Source organism: Aquila chrysaetos, chromosome 17 (genome assembly GCF_900496995.4).
Source record: "Aquila chrysaetos chrysaetos chromosome 17, bAquChr1.4, whole genome shotgun sequence".
NCBI classification, from domain to species: domain Eukaryota; kingdom Metazoa; phylum Chordata; class Aves; order Accipitriformes; family Accipitridae; genus Aquila; species Aquila chrysaetos.
The window spans coordinates 27,214,079-27,235,038 of record NC_044020.1 but is presented as its reverse complement, the minus strand read 5'-3'; the positions used below and the strand labels follow the sequence as shown (position 1 = coordinate 27,235,038).

Sequence of the window (20,960 nt, the reverse complement as noted above, 5' to 3'; positions counted from 1 at the left end):
AGACTAAACAGGTGAGGTTTATTACCATGATTTGTAAGCTTCTGCTGCTCTTTGCCTTTTGTACTGTTTTAAATAATGCTTTCTCCACCATGGCTGCTTTCAAAAGCTTTCAATTTAAAGCATTCAAGGAAAATCACACTGTTTGTTTCTAAGCCATACTTTAGTATTTCCCAACCAGTGAAGATGCCTGTCCAGTTGCAGGTGCATACACAGAACAACACTGCCAACAATCTGCTCAAATATCCATATAAAGAACTAAAACACCCTGCTCTCCTTCCTAAGCTCTAGGTTTTAATTTTGCCTAATATACCACACATCTCCAAACGATCATGCATGGCTTAGCATAGATGTTGTTACACCACACCTGGGTTAGTAAACCAGTCCTGGTCTGGGATTCTTTGAAATGGAATCATCAGCATGTCAACTGGTATCTATAGTTGGCAACATTTGTTTGACGAGTGTTTAATTTTAACTAATTTAGATAGAAAAATCCCCTGAAGAAGCCTACTGTGAAAGGTTAATCACAAAAATCAGGTGGAGAGGGAGGATGCAGTGCCTTGCAGGTCTTTAAACCAAAAGAGATTCAATATCAGTACACACAATTTAAGGCAGAGTAAGCAGTTTAGACCTGAAGGGCAATCTCATTTTTACAACATTGCACAAACCCATATTGAAGTTCTTCCTGAATTATCAGGAAGAAATCATTACAGCCATCAGTCTCTCAGTGTTACACACTGCACAAACCTAAATGTTAATGACTACATAATTAAGTTTAAAACAAAACACAGATCAGTTTAGAAAGGCTGTTTGGGGTTTGGTTTTTTTTAATGCTACCATCTAAAGGAAAAAACAAAAAGCTTTTTTTAAACAAGTTCAGGAGTACATTGACTTTTACCTTCTTCCCCCTTACACAATGTCGAGTTGTCAGAGGCTGATCACGGAAAGATTCAGCAAGCAGAGTCAGAAGTTGGGCTTCACTCACAGTGGAATAAGAACGAAGAGTTAAAGAGGCCGCTTTGCCTCACGAGTGTCTATTTGGCAATGCGTACAACACTGAGGGCCACAGAGCGTTATTCCACCATTTATGCTTGCCACCAGTAAGGAATACATTCGAACTCAAACACCACTAGGCACAGTAGAGAGAAAACACTATTAACAGAATTCACGGTCGTTTAAGAGGTCTGTTTATTGGCTGCAGGGTCCAACACTTTCTTCGCTGCTGCCATATGCAAAGTCAACTCCATTTTTGGTGCACAAAGGTTCTCCTTGCTCTTTGTTCAAAGGGCTCAGGACAGTGCCAGCATGATTTTCAACCTATCACCTTTTAATCAACACTGATGATCAATGAGGCAAAAAAAACCCAAACCATGCAACATGTGTTAGGCTGATAAATTAGGCTGAGAATATTTATATATTTACACAGAGAACGTTCAACGTTGTAACGTGCTTGCAGCCTTGTATTATCTTGACCAAGCATCCAAACAGCTACATTCTGGTGTAAAATACTCTTTTGTTTAAGGTTTGGTGTAAAAGCTACTTATTTCACAATGCCTTTACCTGGATTCTACCGCACCTATTTTTGACACAGAATTTCTACACACCAGTGCCACACACTTTCAGTCATACCTCACAAAACAAGATAAGGCATTCGCAGATATCTGACTGCTGTGATCACAAGAAATCAATTTTCCAGAGCTTTCAGCCATGACCTTTGGAGACCATGAGAGTCTTTCAAACACAAAGGGTGAGTCCGTAGGAGACGGCCAGTTCTTCCAAGAACTATAAACTTGTCATTTCTTGACGCTGCTACACAAAACACAGATAGAATTTAAGACTACTTTATTTATTTCCTAAATAAAAATTTGTTCTTAAACCCCACTGGATAACAGGGCTTAGGCACTTCTGAAGATTTTATCTTATACTATCTTTAATAAGGGGAAGCTTCAGACTACAAAATACAGGACAAGTAATCATCTGGAAAGGGAAAAATTAATGACTGGCAAGAAGCAGGTCAATAGTCTAAAAGTGTAGACTATTTACGTGGACTCCACATCCATATAGAACTTCAGTGACCAGATGGGATTCTGGGCAAGGGTCTGCTGGAAGAAACCTGTCTGCAGGGCCAAGGACTTAACTATCTGAATTAAAACTTGGTGTAAGAACACACTTTGGAAAAACCATTTTACTGTGAAAAGTCACCTGTGCATTCAATTCTCTTTTCTGGAAAGCACAGCGTGCCCAGAAATGGAAAAATGAGTAACGGTGATCCAGAGCCCAACATGCTCAAGCCTTGTAAACAATGAAGACCAGGAGAATAGAGAGAAGGAACATGAACCCACACGAACTGGATTAGCCAAGACAGCTGAAAGATTTGTGGCATTTCTAAAAATGGCAGCTTCTTTTAAACGGAGACTTGGAACCCACCCTGCGCTGGCTGGCAATACGAGAACACAATTTCACAAACGTGGTGGTCTCTAAGGCAGAGCAATAATCTGCTAATACAAAATAATTGATTTAAGAGTTTTCTTTAAAAAAACAAAGGCTTTTTACTTGTTAAATTGATAGCAGTGAAAAACCTGTTAAGGGTGAGAAGATTTACATCCTTGCATTTGACATCTAGCAATATACATCATCTATGGAGAGCTCAAGTAGTAACCCTCAATCTCCAGATGGAGTGAATAGGCAGAAGGATCGAAGAAATTAGCTGAGTAATGAGGTATGGTGGGATTCTGTAAATAAAGCTGTTCTGCAAAGCTTCCCGAATTTGTTAACTGTGCTGCATTCTCAAGCATCAACATAACTAATGAAAACCCCTGTGCTCCAACGGTTAAGACATCGACAGCCATACAGCCTTTATGGCATGCAGAACACGCCAGTTCATTCCTCAGCAATTATTTACAACGGCCAGCAGAGGCTCAGAATGGTTTACCGCTTAGGAGCTACAGAATTAAAAACCCCTCCAAATTAAAAGGGTGAGAGGTTCCTATTAACATTCCCTTTTCTTTTTTGGTATAGTGCAATAGCATGCTAAGGGCCAGCTGTGCCACCTGGACCCAAGCAAAACTCCAATCATCTTCCCTGTCAGTCTGTCTATACGAGGACAATAAATTATAATTTTCAGGGTTTGTTTAAAAGCAGAACAAAATGTTGAATTTGTTTTCCCCCACTTGATAACAGAAAGTGGGAACCAGGGGCTGTACATAAGAAGCTTAAGTCAGCTGTTTAGAGAAGGAATAACTGAGAATCTGGCATATCTACTTGTTTCTGAAAAGCACTATTGACATTCAGTAGACTTTTTGACCTTCTTTTCTGTGGATGTCCATCTGGGCATACCTGTAGCCCTTCTCTAATAAAAAAAGGTGAGTCTTCAACGTACCTATAGCATATCCTCTAGCAAGATACAAGAAATAAATTGACTTTTTTTAGGACATTTATATTGCAGCCCTTCAAAAAATAGACATCAAAATCCACCCACGTACATGTAACAAAGCAGAGGATACCTCCTGCATAACAGACCTGGGATCTGAACTGTACTTTCTGTAATGTTGCCTTCATACTAATGTACTAGTTTAGAATCATTCTTCATTTGCTCTGAAATCTTATGCAGCAAGACTTGCTCAGTCTTCCAGATCACATGAAATTAAGCTACCTAGATGTAATACACGATACCAAGAAAGCATTACAAATTACTGTTGACTGAGAAGTATTCCAGCACCTATCACTCAGGTTCCAATCTGGATATATTTCCTTTTCTCGCGTGTTATTCCTCTGGCTGTTTGACTGAAAGATATCAATTGTCACTAGCAGTACAAATACTAACCCTCTCTCTCCCTTCCCTCCCCAATGAATATTTAAAGGAAAACTGAGCACTGATTTGCCCAGCTTAGCAGTATGAAAGCGCAGAATAAGGAGCATCTTGAGAGGCTTCAGAGTAGGACTGGTCTCCTAGCTGAAGACTGGTTTAATTCTCGGCACGGGCATAGGGGGAATATTTGTACCGACTGACATTAAGCACGCTACCTGGGGATCTCAGGTAAGCACCGAGGCTGCCTAGCAAGTTCCTTGGGGGCACTTCAGCGGCTGATTTAGGACTCCCCCTCTCCCCCGGCTCAGGACGAAAGCCTAGGCACCCGAGTTACACGCCTCGGCTCAGACCGTGTGAACGCCCTCACGTACACGCACCCACGGAGCAGAGTTCAAAGGCTGCAACGTGAAAAGCGGCCGTGCTGGTCGTGACGAAGCGAACATTTTTTTAACGCTCTTGCAACGCGTTTGAAGCGAATTAAAAACTGGTCAGGCATCCCGGCCATGCACTCGTGCTGCCCGTGGTAGAAATGCCATCACTCTGCGCTAAGGGGATTGCTTCCAGGCCTAGCCTCAAATGAAAAAAGACCTCCTTACCATGCTGGATTCACCGTGTTGGGCTGAATGATAAAGTTAGTCTATCTTTATGCTGAAGTGGAGCTATTCCCATGGAACCTGGCCTGAGGAAAAAAAGCAGAAAGTCCTATTTGAGAGGTGAAGTCATCAGATGCTATTGAAAGAACAACAACAAAGCACTTCGGGAAAGGCTGGCTACGAGGGAGACAAAGGTCCAGGCTCAGAGCACAAGCCATTTGGTAACTGTGGCAACAGCATTAAGTTTAGGTGCTCAAGAGTCTGAAAAGTGACAAAAATGGCATCTTCGCTCTGCCTCTGTGCGTGTACTGGAGTCTCGCGTGCTCTAAGCGACACGCTACCCTACCCATTGCTGTGCCAGTTATGCAGTCATAAATAAATGGAAGTATTGCTGGCTCCCATATCAAAACAGTGAACCAGGCTGCAGTAGTCTCAGTATTCAATCATTCAACTTTCAAATGTCAAGGACAGCAGAGTTTTGCTATTTAGAGAAAGCTGCATTTTACCTGTAAACATAAGGCTTTTTTCCTGAGAGCTCCTGACACACCATTTCAGACCTCCCACTATGCAATTTTTAGTCACTTTTCAGAGCAGAATTACATTTCAATCTTTTGTCTTTCAAGAAAACTCTCCGTGCTTCGGCATGTAACAGTACAGCGAAACACCACCAGGAGATGAAGAATCCGGGCAAGCTGCCCAACCATTAATCAGCTCTCATGCCCTCCTTGGCTACAAACGCTACCGCAAGTACGACTCTACGTACTCCGAAGTCCAGTGCACGCAGGAGGACGTTGGTTATCGGTAAGGTTTTTAGGTTTGAGTCCGATTATGGCCTCCCATTTTTCCACTTCAGACTCAAACTTCTATCGACTCAGCTAACAGATAAGCAGCATTAGTACTGGATATGAACCTCGGCTTTACTATAGCAGCACATTTTAGCCTTCTTTTCACTGGCTTATTTTCTTAGCCAGTTCTTGAGGATGAAAATGTTGCTGTTCTTTGGTAGATACGGAAATCTGTCAGCGGAGTTCACCTGTCCTAACAGTGACACATGAACAAATGGGAACATCTTCAGCCTCTCTCAAGCTCTGACCTGACCTGCTGCACATACCAAAATGGCGACGTATCTTTGTAGCATCCTTTTCCTTTTCCTTTTCCTCCCTCAGTAGGAAATTATTCTCTCATCCCTTCAATCCCCCCCCACACGCACACACACTCACACGCACGTTAAGCCAAACCGACACAGAGAGCGTATGGGCAAGAGTCTATGGAACGACGTTCATTAGTACATCATTACGAAATTCTCAGGTTGTTTCTCTCAAAGAATATAAAGTTTAACACATTCTGTACATATTGTTGGTTTCTTAGTTATAAAGTAAACACAGTAACAAACTGTCCATAAAGAGTTGACTCATTTTAAACACAGCCCCTTGTCGTTTTATCTTGCTGAAAGTCCTCTTCCAGTCAGAAACACTCAAGCGATGTACTGCAAGTGGGCATACGGTGTATGACAGCAGAGGAAGGAAGAAAGAGGCACTTTTGATCGGCTGGTATTCTTGGACTTCCCTTTTTCCTGCGGAGGTTTATGTTCCTGACACTAGATGGTAGTGTTAGCACAGAAAACCGCTGTGGTTAGGCACTTGGCAACAAGGCTCCAAGGCAGTGCCCGCTCTCTGCTATGTCATCAGAATTGGTTTCTGCCGCACTTCCAGGATATCTGGGCAAGGGAGAGAAACAAAGAGAGACAGCAAACTTAGGAGGCTCCCCAAAGTAGCCACAGTACCAGAAAGAATCAAGACCTGGAGATGCGACTGTGGACTGCAGCACAGTCCACGCGTTACGCCACTAAAGGAATTTAAAACACAACGAGTCTGCGACTTTGCCTGTTGGAGTCCAATTTAATTCCTCCCCAGCTGCACCCTAGTTGAGAGATGGTAAGCCACAAATATATCCCATCACGTAGATATGACAGCTGATCTACTAAGGATCATTTACAGCGGGATGAAGCAACATGTGTCAGACACGGAGTGGCGTAATCTTCCAGAGAAACAAATGGAAGTGCCATTACAGGAGATGCCAAGGGTTCTCCCTTTCTTGAAGGGAGAAATGCACCGTCACCGAGAGCCTTAAGGAGACTTTTGGCTCTGAAGATGTGGGTACAAATAATTCAACTGTTTCATCCATTCTCCAGCCCAAAGCCTACATTTCTGCACTCAGAAAGCTGCCACAAAACCCACTCCTTTTGTTGGCTCCTCAGCTCCATATTGTCCAACTATGACAGAATATGAACCTCTAAAATATCTGTCACAATCATGGGCATCTTTCCAAATGTGGACAGTAAAACCAGCACGCTGGCATGGCAGTACACAGAAATATCTGGAAACTGGGCTACTATGTCCTTTTCAAGGCTACACAGAGAATAAAGAACATGGGAAATGGGAGCACACACTTAATTAAGAGGCTGATCACACACAGCTGCATAAAGAGGATGACGTGAGTAAAAATTGATCCACAGCTCCAGAGGGCTCTAGCCACACTTGTAAAGGATGAAACACAGTGGAGTGGGTCCAGTGAAGGGCCACAAAGATGATTAAGGGATTGGAGCCTCTGACATACGAGGAGAGGCTGAGAGAACTGGGATTACCTAGCATGGAGAGAAGGCTTAGAGCAAAGGAAGTCTTACCAATGTGTATAAACTCCAGACGTTTTAAAAATGTACTTTGATCACTATGACTGGGATTTTAATTTCTTAGTAGAGGCTTCCTAAACTACTCAAGGGAGATGAGTATCTTTCCCACTTCACCCTGCCCCACGTGTAATGCTCCCGCTTGCTAGAAAGCTGCCACTGGCGCAATGCATTAATTACAAAAAGGCACTGGCAACGGGCTCCACCCGACGTGTCAAGCTAAAGCAAATGCAGGTAGCAGAAAAACTGCAGATTAAAATTCTGCCTAACAGCCCAGACATTTCATGTCCTATTTCTGTGCATCTCAATATACATACTGACTCCTGCAACCTTATGTTAAACAAATTACATCTCGGAAAGGATGTTCAGGCTCAAAGCAAATATTTGAGCATGGAGGCATTTATGCCACCCACTTGAGCAAGTATGAAATGCCAGCAGGAACAATGCATCTTCTGTGAACTCCAAAATGCCGGTGGTGAGAGAGGGAGTGAGCGAGCTCGATAACTCCAGCTAACTAGCTGTAAGATTATCAACACAATTATCATAAGGAATAATAACGTATATTGCTGAAACAGTGTTCAAAATCAGCCCTTAATTACAGAGGATCAATTTTTACTGGAATCTGTAATTCTAAATCAAAATAAATCCCTACGTACAGTGAAGGGGCAAATGTAGAAACACCTCTTTGCTAAGTATAATTTCCACTTCTACCTTATCAGCTACAATTTCCTCCTCTGTAGAGTAAGAGCCAGTCTACTTTTGCAAGAGGCTCTGACATCTCAGCCTGCAAACAAGGACAAGACTGCAGCTATTACTATTACACTAGCATAATACAACCAATGACATTAATACCCATACTATCTTCTCATCTCTTTTAGCAGCAAATTAACCTGTTTAACAACAGATTTCCTAACTCCTTTCCTTTTAGCTACCTTTCAGGAACAGTCTGGAAATAACCACTGTGTAATAGATCAGTTTTGTTTTCAGGTGTGTTTCCTTTTTAGACCCAGACAAGAAAAAGCAGGCACTGATCAAAAGCCCACAATCCAGACAAACCTATTCAGAAGTCATCCCATCTGCTGGATGGGAAGAGAAGGAAAAAGATTAAGTTCTTAGAGGAAGTAACAGTTATAAGGATCTTCCAAGGTTAGAGACAGGACTTTACATTGCTCTGGGATCATAACTTCATTCTGGTCTAGATTTTGGAGTTGAGCAATAGTTCTGCCTAAGATACTGCTGTACAGCTGGATCAAACTTTCTTTCTGCCCACAATGGTCAATAAGAAGGTATTTCAGGGCTTCACTTGAGAAGAATGAAGAGAATGGATAGTAACACTAGTAATGTCTATATGAAAGAAACCGCCACTGCATTGAGACAGAGGAGAGAGTCCTTAACCATTGCTGCCTTCTCAGTTTTTAGACTTGAATCTCAAGAGTCCCATGAGCACCCTCACACTGCAAGCTGTATCCCTGAAAGGCTAACAGGCTTGCTGATGGGTACAGTTCAAACAGACCAGTTGTTTTCTCTAGTCCACCTGTATTTGTAGGCAGACAAGAGTTATCTGGATGAAAATCAAAACTTCAGTACTGCCTGCAGACTGTAAACCCCAACTTACTGTGCTATCCTAGCCCAGCTGAACAAAGTTGGCCGTCATCAATGTAGTAATTGGCATACTTAGACCAACACCACAGGGGACTCTGATTATTCATGGTAGAACACACAAACATCATTATGTCTAGCTGAAGACATTGGACACCTGACAGATTTATGGGCATTAGCGTGGGCACTTTGATCAGTCCAATCAGCTTACATGGAAACTAAATCTAAGAGTCAAAATTGGCAAAGGAGGTCACTCCAAATTCCAGAGCTGCCTTTCTGCAACTCTCTGTCACAGGTTTCTGCTACAACTATTGCTGTCAGTGGATGGGCTCACAATGAGTTGCCTTGCACTAATGAGCTGGATGAAGTTTGAATTCCAGTATTAAAGCAACTACTGCTCCTCTGGAAGTTTGTTACAACAATCTACAAACTTGTTTGAATTGTCACCAAGCAAAATCCACCCAAAGCTAGAGAACAGGTTGACCCCATTCCACTTGCTCACACAGATTTGCTGCTATACTATTTCCCTTACAGAGAAATACTTGTTCCTCTGTCTTAACAGCAAAATCCCACAACACAGAAGGCTGTCTTGGAATCGAAGGACTCTCTGTTTATGCAGAATACATGTTAAAATTCACCTGTTAAAATTCGATGCAATGGCAAAGTGATGTAAGTTAAGTGTGCATAGAGTAGAAAGTTTTCATCTGTTCTGTTCAGCTTCAGCCATGAGCCCACCAGAGACCGTCCTGTTCCAGACAAAGACCGCGACCTCAGATTTGTTGCATTGTGCAGATCTGTAAAGGTAGAAGATAGCAAGCTTAAAGTGATTGTACTTTCTGCATTTTATTGGAAGACTTCTGAAAGTCAAAAAAAGGAAAGCCTACTATTCGTTGTCTAGAGATAAGTCACATGCAGGACACTTATTAGAGTGAGTGAGCGGCTGCGTGGTGCTTAGTTGCTGGCTGGGGTTAAACCACGACATATTTTTATATTTTTTAGATCAGTCAGATCTTGCCTAGCACAGAATTCACCACTTACAGTGAAGATAATGAATAATACCAACAGCTGGCAGCAGTAGTAGACAATCACCTGCTAATAGAGCGGCCAGGAGAGGGAATGAAGCCTTTGCTACCACAGTGCACAAGCAGAATCCTAACCCAGTCTTCCCTCATATACAAAATAATAGAATATCCCTAAAATTAAGTAGTTACTCATGCAGAAATTCACAAGTGTAACAGAAGAAAAATTGTTTCTTATGAAGAAAACTGACATCTACCAGACAGGGGTAGAGTCAGCATTAATAAGCCAGTTTACTGCACGTCTCCATGCATTTCCCAAGCCAAACCTGGGACTCTTCAGCAGTGCCATTCTTCTCATAATTAGTTTAGAGGTCCATAAATAACTTTTAAAACAAAAGGATACCGAGTCCATTGTAAGCTAGAGGAGTTTTTTATAGCTGCAGATGTCTCTCACAGCCAGGAATGCATACACTGTATTTTTTGAGTGTTTCTAAACTTTCCCTCCATTCCCCTGTAAAACTCAGCCCTGTTGCCCAGTACTAAAAGCAGATGTTGAAGTGAACATAATAATTCTGGACCAGAGTGATTCAAGCTCTGGGACTCATTTGTTTAAAAGTGGGTCCTGATCCAAACAAAGAGGTCCTAGCAAAGCAAAAATACATAGTGGCAGCTGCTCTAGAAACATGCATAACAATATGGGAGGAAAAAAAAAAAAAAAAAAAATCTGTATCTTGTTTTCCCTCCTTCCCTAAAAATGTGTATAGCTAAGCAGCCTATTCCCTCTCCCCACGCATTACCGCTATGCCAAGAGCACTGTGGTGATCAGGTCAGAAGGGTCTGACTCCAGTAGCTGGAATAAGTACAATTCTTCTGCTGTGTCATGCTTGCACACAGCAAAAGCAAGTGAAGTGGGCCCTCATGGGCCACAACAGGTCTGTCTGCATCTGCGGCAGCACTGGCCAGACCAAGGACACTGGCTGATCTTTAGACAAGCAAGTTATCCTCCACCCATGAGGCCAAGATGCCCCAGAATATCTCTGCTTCTACAAAACCCCATCACTGGGTGAACTGAAGTCAGCTTTCCCACTCTGAAACAAGAATTTCACCACCGCAGCTCCTGAGCAAGCACTGGTAGGACACGCATGTTTCTGAAATTTGTAAAGAAATCTCATTTAGTTACTTCTCCTTCTAGAAATCTCATCTCTGAATAAATTAGACTTCCTAGCATAAGCTGTTAAAATATTCCTGTTTATTTTTAGGACCAGGAACAATAAGGTCAAAACATTTATAACTAAAGTGAAACCACACTTCTTGGTATTTTATATGCGTGATATAAAATATCTGGAAAACCTGGAATTTGTTTACTTCCGTAAATATATTCAAAGGAAAATGAAAATAATAGGAATGTTCATCATTATCATTAAGTACGCTAGGATCAAACCCTGCAAAACAATACTGAGCAGACACTACCACCACCCACGAGGGCCTTGAACTCCATTCTATCCTGTGCAACCTCCAGGAGAGAGGTACCAAAAGCAGGACTCCATCTGGGAAAGCTGCCCTTCTCCCCGCACCGTAGTAATTGAGCCAAGCCCTACCCTTTGCTTAGTAAAGCATGCTAAAAACATGTCTCACTTGAAATAACAGACATCTTGACCAGGCAAATTAAGGAAAAAGAGATGAGGAAAGGTTTCTATTGACAGAACCCTGAATCAGTTGTAAACAGTTTAAGTTGCACAGAATTTGAATTAAACATTATCACTTCAGCTTCTTTTTAATGTGCAATTCTTTATTAGCTAAGCCAGTCCAGTACCACTGATGCGTAATACCTTTGCTACTACGAACAGAACTTGTGATCTGGAAATTACCTTTGTGTTTCTCTGTTAGCATGCCAACAGATAAATTTTTTTGGCTTTTCTACTGAATTGTTTTTAAACATTTGAAAAGCAGTTTGGACTTCGACATTTGTGAGTTTCCCCCCTAACAAAACTGCAATATGATTGGATTTATACACTATATCCTGAATCAGAGTCTATTTTTTATCCTGTTGGTTGTTTCATACTGAGTAACTAGAATTCAAAGGAAGAGTTCCACAAGGCGTTAAAGCACTATATAAACAAATTCAATAGGTTTTCTTTTTAAAGAGTTCAGAACTGATCCAAAGCCAGTTGAAGTAAATGCTTTTTCACCAACTTTAACCAACTCTGGATCAAATCAGGGAATTCGGAGAACTTGTCCATGAGAGCATGCTCTACGCCACTATACTGTGATATCTGGACGAGTGTCACCTGAGAGTGTCGTACTGGGTAAGGGGGAGGATCTTTCCTGCTCAAGTTTCTCTCAAATGAGTCTATATAAAAGGGGGAGGTAAGTTTTAAATATGTGCAGGAATTGTTGGTCTCCAGCCTTCAAAAAGATGCTAAGCCTGTGAATAACCCCATTTTCAGAGCGGCACTGGGTTGGACTTTGTGGAGCCAGGTTTTTCACACTGCAAATGTTTTGGAAAAAACGGCATTGGGATCCCTTTCCATAGCTCTGTGCCCTCTCCAGACAAGTCTGTTTAGCTGATATTACTTCTCTCACCTCCACCATCATCATCTCTGAAGAACTCCTCGCTGTCATTTGCTGAGTGGGATTTTTTCATCTCAGCAATTCGATTTCGGGGCACTTTTCTCTTGAGGGATGGGGAGAAAAAGGATGGGCGATTGTTGCGTTCTGGGGTTGGTGGTGTGCTGAAAGAAGTGACCTGAAAGGGAAACAGAAGGAATGCTAGAGAAAGTTTTGTTTTAAAAGTTCTATGCTTCTAGTAAGAAATAATCAGTCTTGAATATGTGTCATGAGGCAGTCACATGCATAAAAATCAGAATGACAACTGGTGTCTAGCTGTAAGTTTTATCAGAGTGGCCAGAGAATGTCAACTGAACAGTGATCTCAGCTTCAAGATGCTCACCAAGATGAGAATATTTTGATATATCATCACCCTTAACTGTTACGTCAATAATGAAAAACATCTCTCCTCAGCTGATCACTTTTAACAAGGATTTATAGGCATAAAGGAAAAAAAATTATTAATTTCAGCACCAAGAATGTCAATCTTATTTTTGCATGTTGAAATTCAGAAAGACTTAATAGGCTAAGAATGTATTGTATTGGACACACTAAAATTGTGCATCTTCATTTCTTTGGCAAACGTGAGGTAGTAGTTTCCCTGCTTAGAAGGATGCCACATGGGATCACTGTGAAAGGTCACAGTGCCTACGTGAAGCAGGGTCACAAGGCAATTACTTAGTCCAAGATGCTGACGCAAAAGTGACATCAACATACAATTATATGTATGTCACATTTCAATATAGGATGGAGAAAAACAAGTCGAGATGCCCCTGATGATTTGGTTTGTCTAAGTGATGACAAATGCAAGGATATAATTGTCTATGGTGAAACACAGGTTAGGGATGAAACTATAGAGACACCCTTCCTTCAGAGCAGTAGTTGCTCTTGAGTAAACCGCAATTATAGTCAACGATACCCATTTCAGAAAAAACTGAAATGCAGTGCTTATTACTAGCAAAACCAGTAGATATTTTAATAGTTTCATTTCAAATGAAAAAAAAAAAATGGGGATAACTACTTTGCTAATGGAGGTGAGCAACTTCTATCTCATCCTTCCTTTTACACACAGTTAATTTAACAATCCCATAACTCTCCCTGAGATGACACCTGATATTGCTCATACCCGTCTATACAAATAAGGATGGAGGTGACATGTGAGCGAGGACAACAGCCAAGCCAGGTTGGTGTTGCACTGCAGAAACACTTTATGTTGTCCCTCTATCATTGTTTAAAGAAAAAAAAAAAGGTAGAAGCATTCTACCACCCAACTGATCCTCATAGTGCACTTGATCTCTAATTTGTGCTTGTCTCTATTTTTAATTCTGCAGCTATTTCATACTACACCTGCAGGGAAGACCAGAAACAGGCAAATCACCATTAAAACCATTAGCAAAAAGCAATGATAATACATTATCAAATCCATTTTGACATTTTCCAGTTGACACTGGAAGTCTTGGAGCCAAAAGATCAGGAAGTCCCTCCAGGCCTGACTTCTCCAGGCTGTATCTACTGCAGACAGCAAGCACATCCAGTTAACAAGCTCTGTGCCAGCAGCTCATTTTGCCTTTAAGGAAGCCAGAAACAAAAACCAAGCAGCTTGCATGGAGACATTTAGAAGCAGTCCTGCAGACCTTTAAACTACACAGGTTAGCTATGTTACACAGGAAACTAGACTAGAATCCATCAGGAACTACCCAGCCCAGGTCAGGACACATCTGTGCAGTTATTTTGAAGACATGTTGCCTAATCCCCATTAACTAGGTAAAATGCCTTAATGGAAAACAAGGCTCAGGACTGAATAAGGACCAAATCAGCACCTGTGGACTGTTTCTATTGGTATTTTACTGCACTTGCATTAAAATTAAGCATATGCATAAATATGGTACCGCATCTAGATCCATAATCTTTGCTTTAATATACAGGCTTCACATTGGCAGCATTCGTCCGTGGCAGAATCTCCTAACAGTACCATTTCCTGTGAGGTTTAGCAAGCAACCTACATAATAGACAAATTCCATGTTTCTAGGTAAATCCCATCTTGTACAGAAATGGAATCTATTAATTTTCATAGAAAACCGGCAGAATCATCATTTTCCCTGGCATCAACATCGCTGCTGTTTCAACAAAACACTCCTCCAGAAGTATGAATCATCCAGCTATCTCTGTATTCGGTATTTGCTCAAGGGAAACTGCTAAAAATCCATCTGCATATACCAAGTATGTTCAAAATATACACAGGCAAACCTAAGTTCAGAACCATGATGTGAGTTAATCCCAGCTTCAGTCCATCTACTGGCTTTGGAACAAAACATGTTCATGCTTAACCTTAAGTCAGTATTTCTGTCTGCTACTTACTCTCTCATGCACTGGGGATTCTGGATTTGAATCTTCTTCTGTCCCATACGGTGAAGTGTCACCAGTAGAAACTCTACTCACTGCCATCTCTGCATGTCCTTTCCCTTGTGGCCCTTTCATTCGGACAAACTCCATGTTGTTATATTTATAAAAGCCGAAAGACATTCTTTGAGCCATCTTAGCTGCAACACTCACCTGCAAGGCATCAAGACAGGAGAGAAAACGATGTAATATCATCTCCATGTTTCAAAAAAAAAAAAAAAAAAAAACCAAAAAAAAAACCCCAACATTTTCTGAAAGCAGTTATCTAAGAATAAGTAAAAAACATAGTGGATAATGATCGTTATCTTAATTCTTACAAGTATTTTAAGCCACAATGTGAAGTGATCTCCAAAAGGGAAGTAACTTTACAGATACAAAAACAGGCTCAGAGAAGAATCAACTCCTTCAGCTATCCAAAAGGCAGAGTTACTCAATGGCACGCTGAGATAAAAAGAAAGGTTTTTATCCAGACCCCCACAACGTGGCACAGCAGAGCACAAGCAAGCACGTGCATGACTCAACACAGCCTGCGCAGGGACACTTGTGTGAGTCCAAAAAGCAATCGACACACACATGAGATGCTTCAAACTACCAGAGCGCACTGCACAATTCTGGCACTACTTTGTGGCAAGTCAATTCGGACTTTTGTGTGTCCACACTGTCAAGGCCAAAGCGTAAAGAACCAGCCCCCATGCACAACTAACCTGCATCGCATTGCTCACCGCAAAACCCTGACAGCTTTTGAACCCTCTCAACAGACAGAAGGGCTCAATTTCCAGTTACCACAACTGAACTGAAAACTGAACTGAGAACTGAAAAAAGGAACAGACCAATATGAAAACAGTCAAGGTTTTGCCAAGTGAAATAAGTAGGACTTATCTGTAAGTTTAAGTGGTTTATCACAGCTTTCAGCAATTTATCGCCTGAAAGGGCCAAGATGCTCATCATTTAACACAACTCGTATTGTACTGAGAATTAATACAGACACAACTGAAATCAAGCAACCTTCAAAAGCATAGAGAGCTTGCTTCTGTTCTGTTAAAAGAATGGTCAAATTTCAAGTTCTGCCTTTGGCCATCATTGAGTATTTGAAGAGCTAACAATTTTATTTCACCTAACAGAACAGTGTAAAGTAGCTGTGTGGTCAAACAGGACATTCCTAGGCTATGAGGTAGCTTTACCACATCAAATCTTGTCTTTCCACTGCAGGCCTTTCTTCTTATGTTGTCTTTAGTGATTCTGCATTCCAATGTATTTTAATAACGCACCTGCTGATTGCGTGAGGCCATAAGATGACGGTGGGACAGAGAAAGAATTTCAGTTTCATGTTCTCTCAAAAAACTGCTAGAAGAGTATAACTACTCACATTTAAAGCAGGGAAAAGGGAAATTATTTAAGACCTCTCCTGACAAGGGTAGGAACAAAGGAAAATGAAGTTTACAGTCACAGCAGATATTGTGAGGATTTTTTTGTTTCTTTTTAAAATTTCTCAGGACTGTCTTCATAACAAACTGAGAAGTTTATTGGCTTTTGCACTCTCTTGACTTCAGCACTAAGTACTGAATTTGAATCTGAAAGTGCTGGCATTTTGTGTTGCTGTAGGAAAGCAAAGAAAGCTTCTTTCTGTGGCAATGAACTACAGTGGTCTTTCGAAAACAGCTGAGTACAAAACACACTAAAGAAAAACTTGTTTTACATATAGCAAGGTAGTTACCAAAGTTTAAGATCTCCCTGCAAAACATGCCTTCTCTGAAGTAACTAGAAATATCTATGACCTTTCAAGAAAATGAAGGGGGTCCCAGAACTCTGTTATTCAGATCCATTCCTGTGTCACACTCTTGACTCCACACCTTTTGGCAAACACCAGAGTAATATACCTTGATCTGAATGCTCTCAGCTGTCTGAGCCAAAAGCATTAGCTTTCAGGCACCTTTCAAAGCCAAAAAAGACAGACTACGATGCAGATGATCTAACAGGACAAAAAGCTAACAGCCTCAGCAGCAAAGAAAAACTGTGGTCAGAGTATCATTGTGGCAAAGGATGTTGTCTTTCAGAAGCACCTTACCCTATTGTCATAGACCTTCTTGAGTGCTTCATAGCGGATGGACCCCTGAAAAATCACCCCTTGGAAGGTGTTGCTTTTGTCACTGGCCACTAGCTCCACACAAACCATTTCTCCTTCTCCCACAGTCATGTCACTGAAAACCTGCCAAAGATGCAAGATGAAACACTTCAAGGCAAACTGCAGCTGTTAAAGTTCAAATATATTCAGATTCCCATGATTCCCCTCAGGCCCAAGGCAGTTTCAATGTAAATGGCAGAAAGCAAGGGAGCTGTATGCTCTGCCCCAGCCTTTCAAAAACCAGACTTCAGGCAGTGCACACTGCAAATCATGTGTTGAGATAAGCAGCTCTCACATCAGCCTGTCTTGCTTTAGCCCATCACAAAGACAGATGCCAAAATCCAGCTTTAAGCTCAGATTTCAAACATTAAAGAAAGAGGAAGGTCAAATAAAATAACATAAACACTACTGGAAGATTACCCTCAATTAGCCAAGAACATTTGTTCAAAAGGTACAAGAAAACAGCTAATCAGGACATAAGACTAGAATAGGACAAAACTCTGCTGCTGCAACAAGGAACTCACCTCTTCAAAACTGTCAATCATGAAGAATATGTTGGGGTAGCTGATCTTTGACTCCTCTCCTTTACTGTCCATGGGGTGTTTGCTAGGAGACGCAAACACTTGCTGACAAAGACATGGAAAAAAAAAAATAAAACTTCTCATGTAAATGTGCTCAGGAATGGACGCACTGAATTAACACCAAAACACCACAGTCCAACACTGCTCGGTCAGCCACCATTTTCACTTACGCTAGAGATTCTGGACATCCTGCAGGCAAAGCTGGGCAGGTTTCTGACTACAGCCTGTTTTGCAATAATGACAACACTCGTAAAATCCTTGAGTTTTCACATGCAAGTTATCAAATACTAGTTGCTCCACAGTAAATGTCCCCGTGTGTACCTGACCTCTCATCATCCTATGGTACAGCTAAGGTATATTCCTTTTCATTAACAGAGAAAACCACCTTGAGCTGCCTTTAAATTACTGCAATGCGCTGCAAAGTAAAAGCACACACAGCAAGAAAGTTACTGTGGAGTAGCTGACTTAACACTACTTGTTTGTACAGTTAATTTCATTGTTATTGTTTGCTTAGTACCACAATAAGATCAACACCACTCTCTGATGTCACAAGACTCCTCAGAGATGACACCTGCACCAATGCCTGAAACAAGGACATCTTCCAGGCATCTTTGCTCTCATGCCATCCAAAGTAAAGCAAAAAAAAAAAAACCCCAAACTCATCTCCAGGCAGACACACCTGAGGAAAATACAGTTTGTAGAGATCTTACTGTCAAGTCAGCAGAGAATCAATGTAGTCTGCAAAATAATTAGGGGAAAGTCAGCCTTTTTTACACTGGTTTTGTGCCTTAGGTACTCTACTGGTATGAACACAGTAGCTTTGTCACAGGTCTGGAGTAGCACATCAAGTCCTATGCCTGAGGAGTGCTTCTACCTGTTCAACATCTGGCTGCACACTAACAGGATAACATATGTTTTCTAAAACAAGAACCATCAGAGCAGTTATACAGATCCACAAAAGTCGGCTTTTGTTCATTTAAAACTAAGAGCTTCAATGATGCATGTTACAGTGAAATGCCCTACTGCAAATATGCTTTCCACAGTATATGGAATTGGCTTTTCTCTCTCCCTAGATCAACTTCATGATACTGACATGTTACTAGTATGTACTTGTAAGTTTTAATGTGTGCTGAGTTTCTCCTAGGAAAGGGGAGACAAAGAAAAATTTATAAGCAGTCCCACAGTATGAGCCTCTAGGAATGAGGAACAGAAAAGCCCCTCCTTATTCTGAACTCTGCTCACACGCAGTAAGGGCAGGCCCCTCATCCTCATCTTCCTAGTTTCCAAATCTGCAAGTAATATTTACAGATTTTTCTCAAAAGAGTTTTGCAAAAGTTAACTGGGGATGAAATTTGGACTAGTAAACAGTGGAAAAAGCGATGAGAAATAAAGGGCTTACATCAGTGGTGTAATATGGTGTCTCAACAGCACCAGAAGGGAATTATGTGCCTAACTAACGCAAATTACAAATACAATAATCAGTGTTGATAGTTTTGTTTGTAGGCAAAGCAACAATTGTTTTAAAATGGTAAAACAAAATTAAAGGATTAAAGAGCACTGGTTTATTTTAGGTAAAGCCATGCAAGCAGCTGAATGAGCTAAAGGAATGGAAATGCCTAGGAGAAACAGGAACAGGAACCTTTTAAAGAAGAATTTCTGCCAACTAGGAGTTGTTGCAAGATCTGCTAGAAACTGAGTGAAGAAGTCTGGGGCTTCTTGCTGTTATCCCCTCCATGCTTATTATTCAGTCTCCTCCACTGTGCTAAACCCTGGATTAACTGTATGCTGCACACAAGCAAGCGATAAAAGCCTTTGGTGTGGAGATGGAAGGAATGAGCAGTTTAAGAGAGAAAACAAGAATCTCATAAAACAATAAAAAGGTAAATCGGTAATCAGCAAATTGTCTACCATTTAATAGCCCTAGACGACAGATTTACCCTGAAGGTTTCTCATAATTCAGGTCTCACAATTTCAGGTTTACCTGCAGATTGGTTAACAGTTGGGCATACTCCACCCCCTCCCCAATCCAGTAGCAAAGACATAAATCTTGAAAGCATGCAGAGGTCTTTACAATTTTTTGAGAGGGACTATAAAGAACATTTAGATCTCACATTTAGATGACTGGCAGGAAATGTCACTAGACAAATATTTAAGATGCTTCACAAGGATGCATCTGTCAGAGCACAGCCTGAGAACACTGGCCTGGTTTTGATACAGTTTTTAGGATTAGGTAATACTGGATGCCAACCTCTTATCCACAAGTAATAACAAGGTAATCTCACCTGAGATTTCTTTTTGTGAATGTGAATATCTCCTCCATCAGAGCGTGTGCACACAGCACATGTCACCACATAATCCAGCTGAAACAGGGCACCAGATAGAGAAATAAAGGTTTAGCGTTAGAAAAACAAAACATTCATGTGCATGAAGCAGAACACATTCTCTCTTAATTTTTTTAGCTAAAAAGTAAGATGTTTTGGTATTGCCTTTTTCTTTATTCTCTTTACTATACTGAAACTCCTGCAATTTTCAAGCCTGTGTTTATTAACTCAGTGATACTGAAATCTTTTGCACAGATGCTTGCTGAGGTGCACAACCTATAGGTAAAGAAACTCCTGTCAATATTGTTTAACAATAGCTTACTGGTCAGCTGGGGGGAATAAGTATGGCACGCACATATAAGCACACTTTAAGGTAGAAATGGAAAAGATATCCTCCCTTTGAAAAGGGAAAAATAGAAACACTAATGAACACAAGCAGCACATCAGAGAGGTCAGAAACCATTAACACAGCCTGCCAAACAACCCGAAAAAACTTGTAAGGAGCAAGTATGATAGCTCTGGACAGCGACGCCCAGCTGTAACAGCATCTCTGAATTTTGACTGTAGCAAACGGATTCTGGTTTTATTCAGCATCAAATAAAGGCAGAAACTGCTCTCTGCAGAGTTGTTCTGCAACGAGACTTTTAGGAGGAAAGGGAGAGAATGAAAACAATTTGGTTTTCAGGATGTGTGCAATAAGCCAGCAGTCTCTCATTTCAAGATCATAATCAACAAAACTTTAAAGGGATCTCGAATGACTGTAGTAATGTTCAGCTTCCCTAAGCGTCAATATAACATATGCAATAACTGAACAACCTATGAATTTAATTAAAGAAATAATTTTTGCTAGCTTCATGTTTCCACCACCAACAAAAAAAGTTTGATTAAAGTTCTGATGTCAAGAGCAGCAAACTTTGTGTAATACGTAACACCTTAACTGCATTTCTACTTAGCAGTTCCCTCTCTTAGCTGCACCTGTATTATGAACTCTAACGGAAATGTTGCTTGTCTAACAGTCTCGTTCACTCTCAAGAACTACTAAACTTGACAAAGCCTTCCATTTTGCAGAGCTTTGTTACAGAGCATAGAATTCAGCCCAGCTTCACTGGATATATTTAAAGTTTTTTGAGGAAAGCTATTAGGACTGTACTGAAAAAAAAAAAAAATCTCAGTTTATGTTCATTTAGACTCTGAAAGGCAAAATTAAAGCCATGTTTTTTCCTCTAT

At 41.0% G+C, this 20,960-nt stretch overlaps 1 protein-coding gene across 3 annotated transcripts in view; it reads right to left on the bottom strand.

Moving 5' to 3' along the window:
- Positions 1-1,161: 1,161 nt before the first annotated feature.
- KIAA0930 (KIAA0930 ortholog) overlaps positions 1,162-20,960 on the bottom strand; it is a 77,182-nt gene continuing 57,383 nt past the window's right edge. For 2 of the 3 annotated variants that reach the window (XM_030040204.2, XM_030040203.2), the window contains exons 4-10: positions 19,695-19,772; positions 17,356-17,457; positions 16,775-16,915; positions 14,668-14,862; positions 12,286-12,448; positions 9,322-9,477; positions 1,162-6,115 (exon numbers count right to left, since the gene is read on the bottom strand). In XM_030040204.2, the coding sequence (XP_029896064.1) occupies positions 6,075-6,115; positions 9,322-9,477; positions 12,286-12,448; positions 14,668-14,862; positions 16,775-16,915; positions 17,356-17,457; positions 19,695-19,772 (876 nt within the window). In that variant the 3' untranslated portion in view covers positions 1,162-6,074. The remainder of the gene's footprint in view (positions 6,116-9,321; positions 9,478-12,285; positions 12,449-14,667; positions 14,863-16,774; positions 16,916-17,355; positions 17,458-19,694; positions 19,773-20,960) is intronic. The other variant, XM_030040205.2, reaches the window with a different exon arrangement.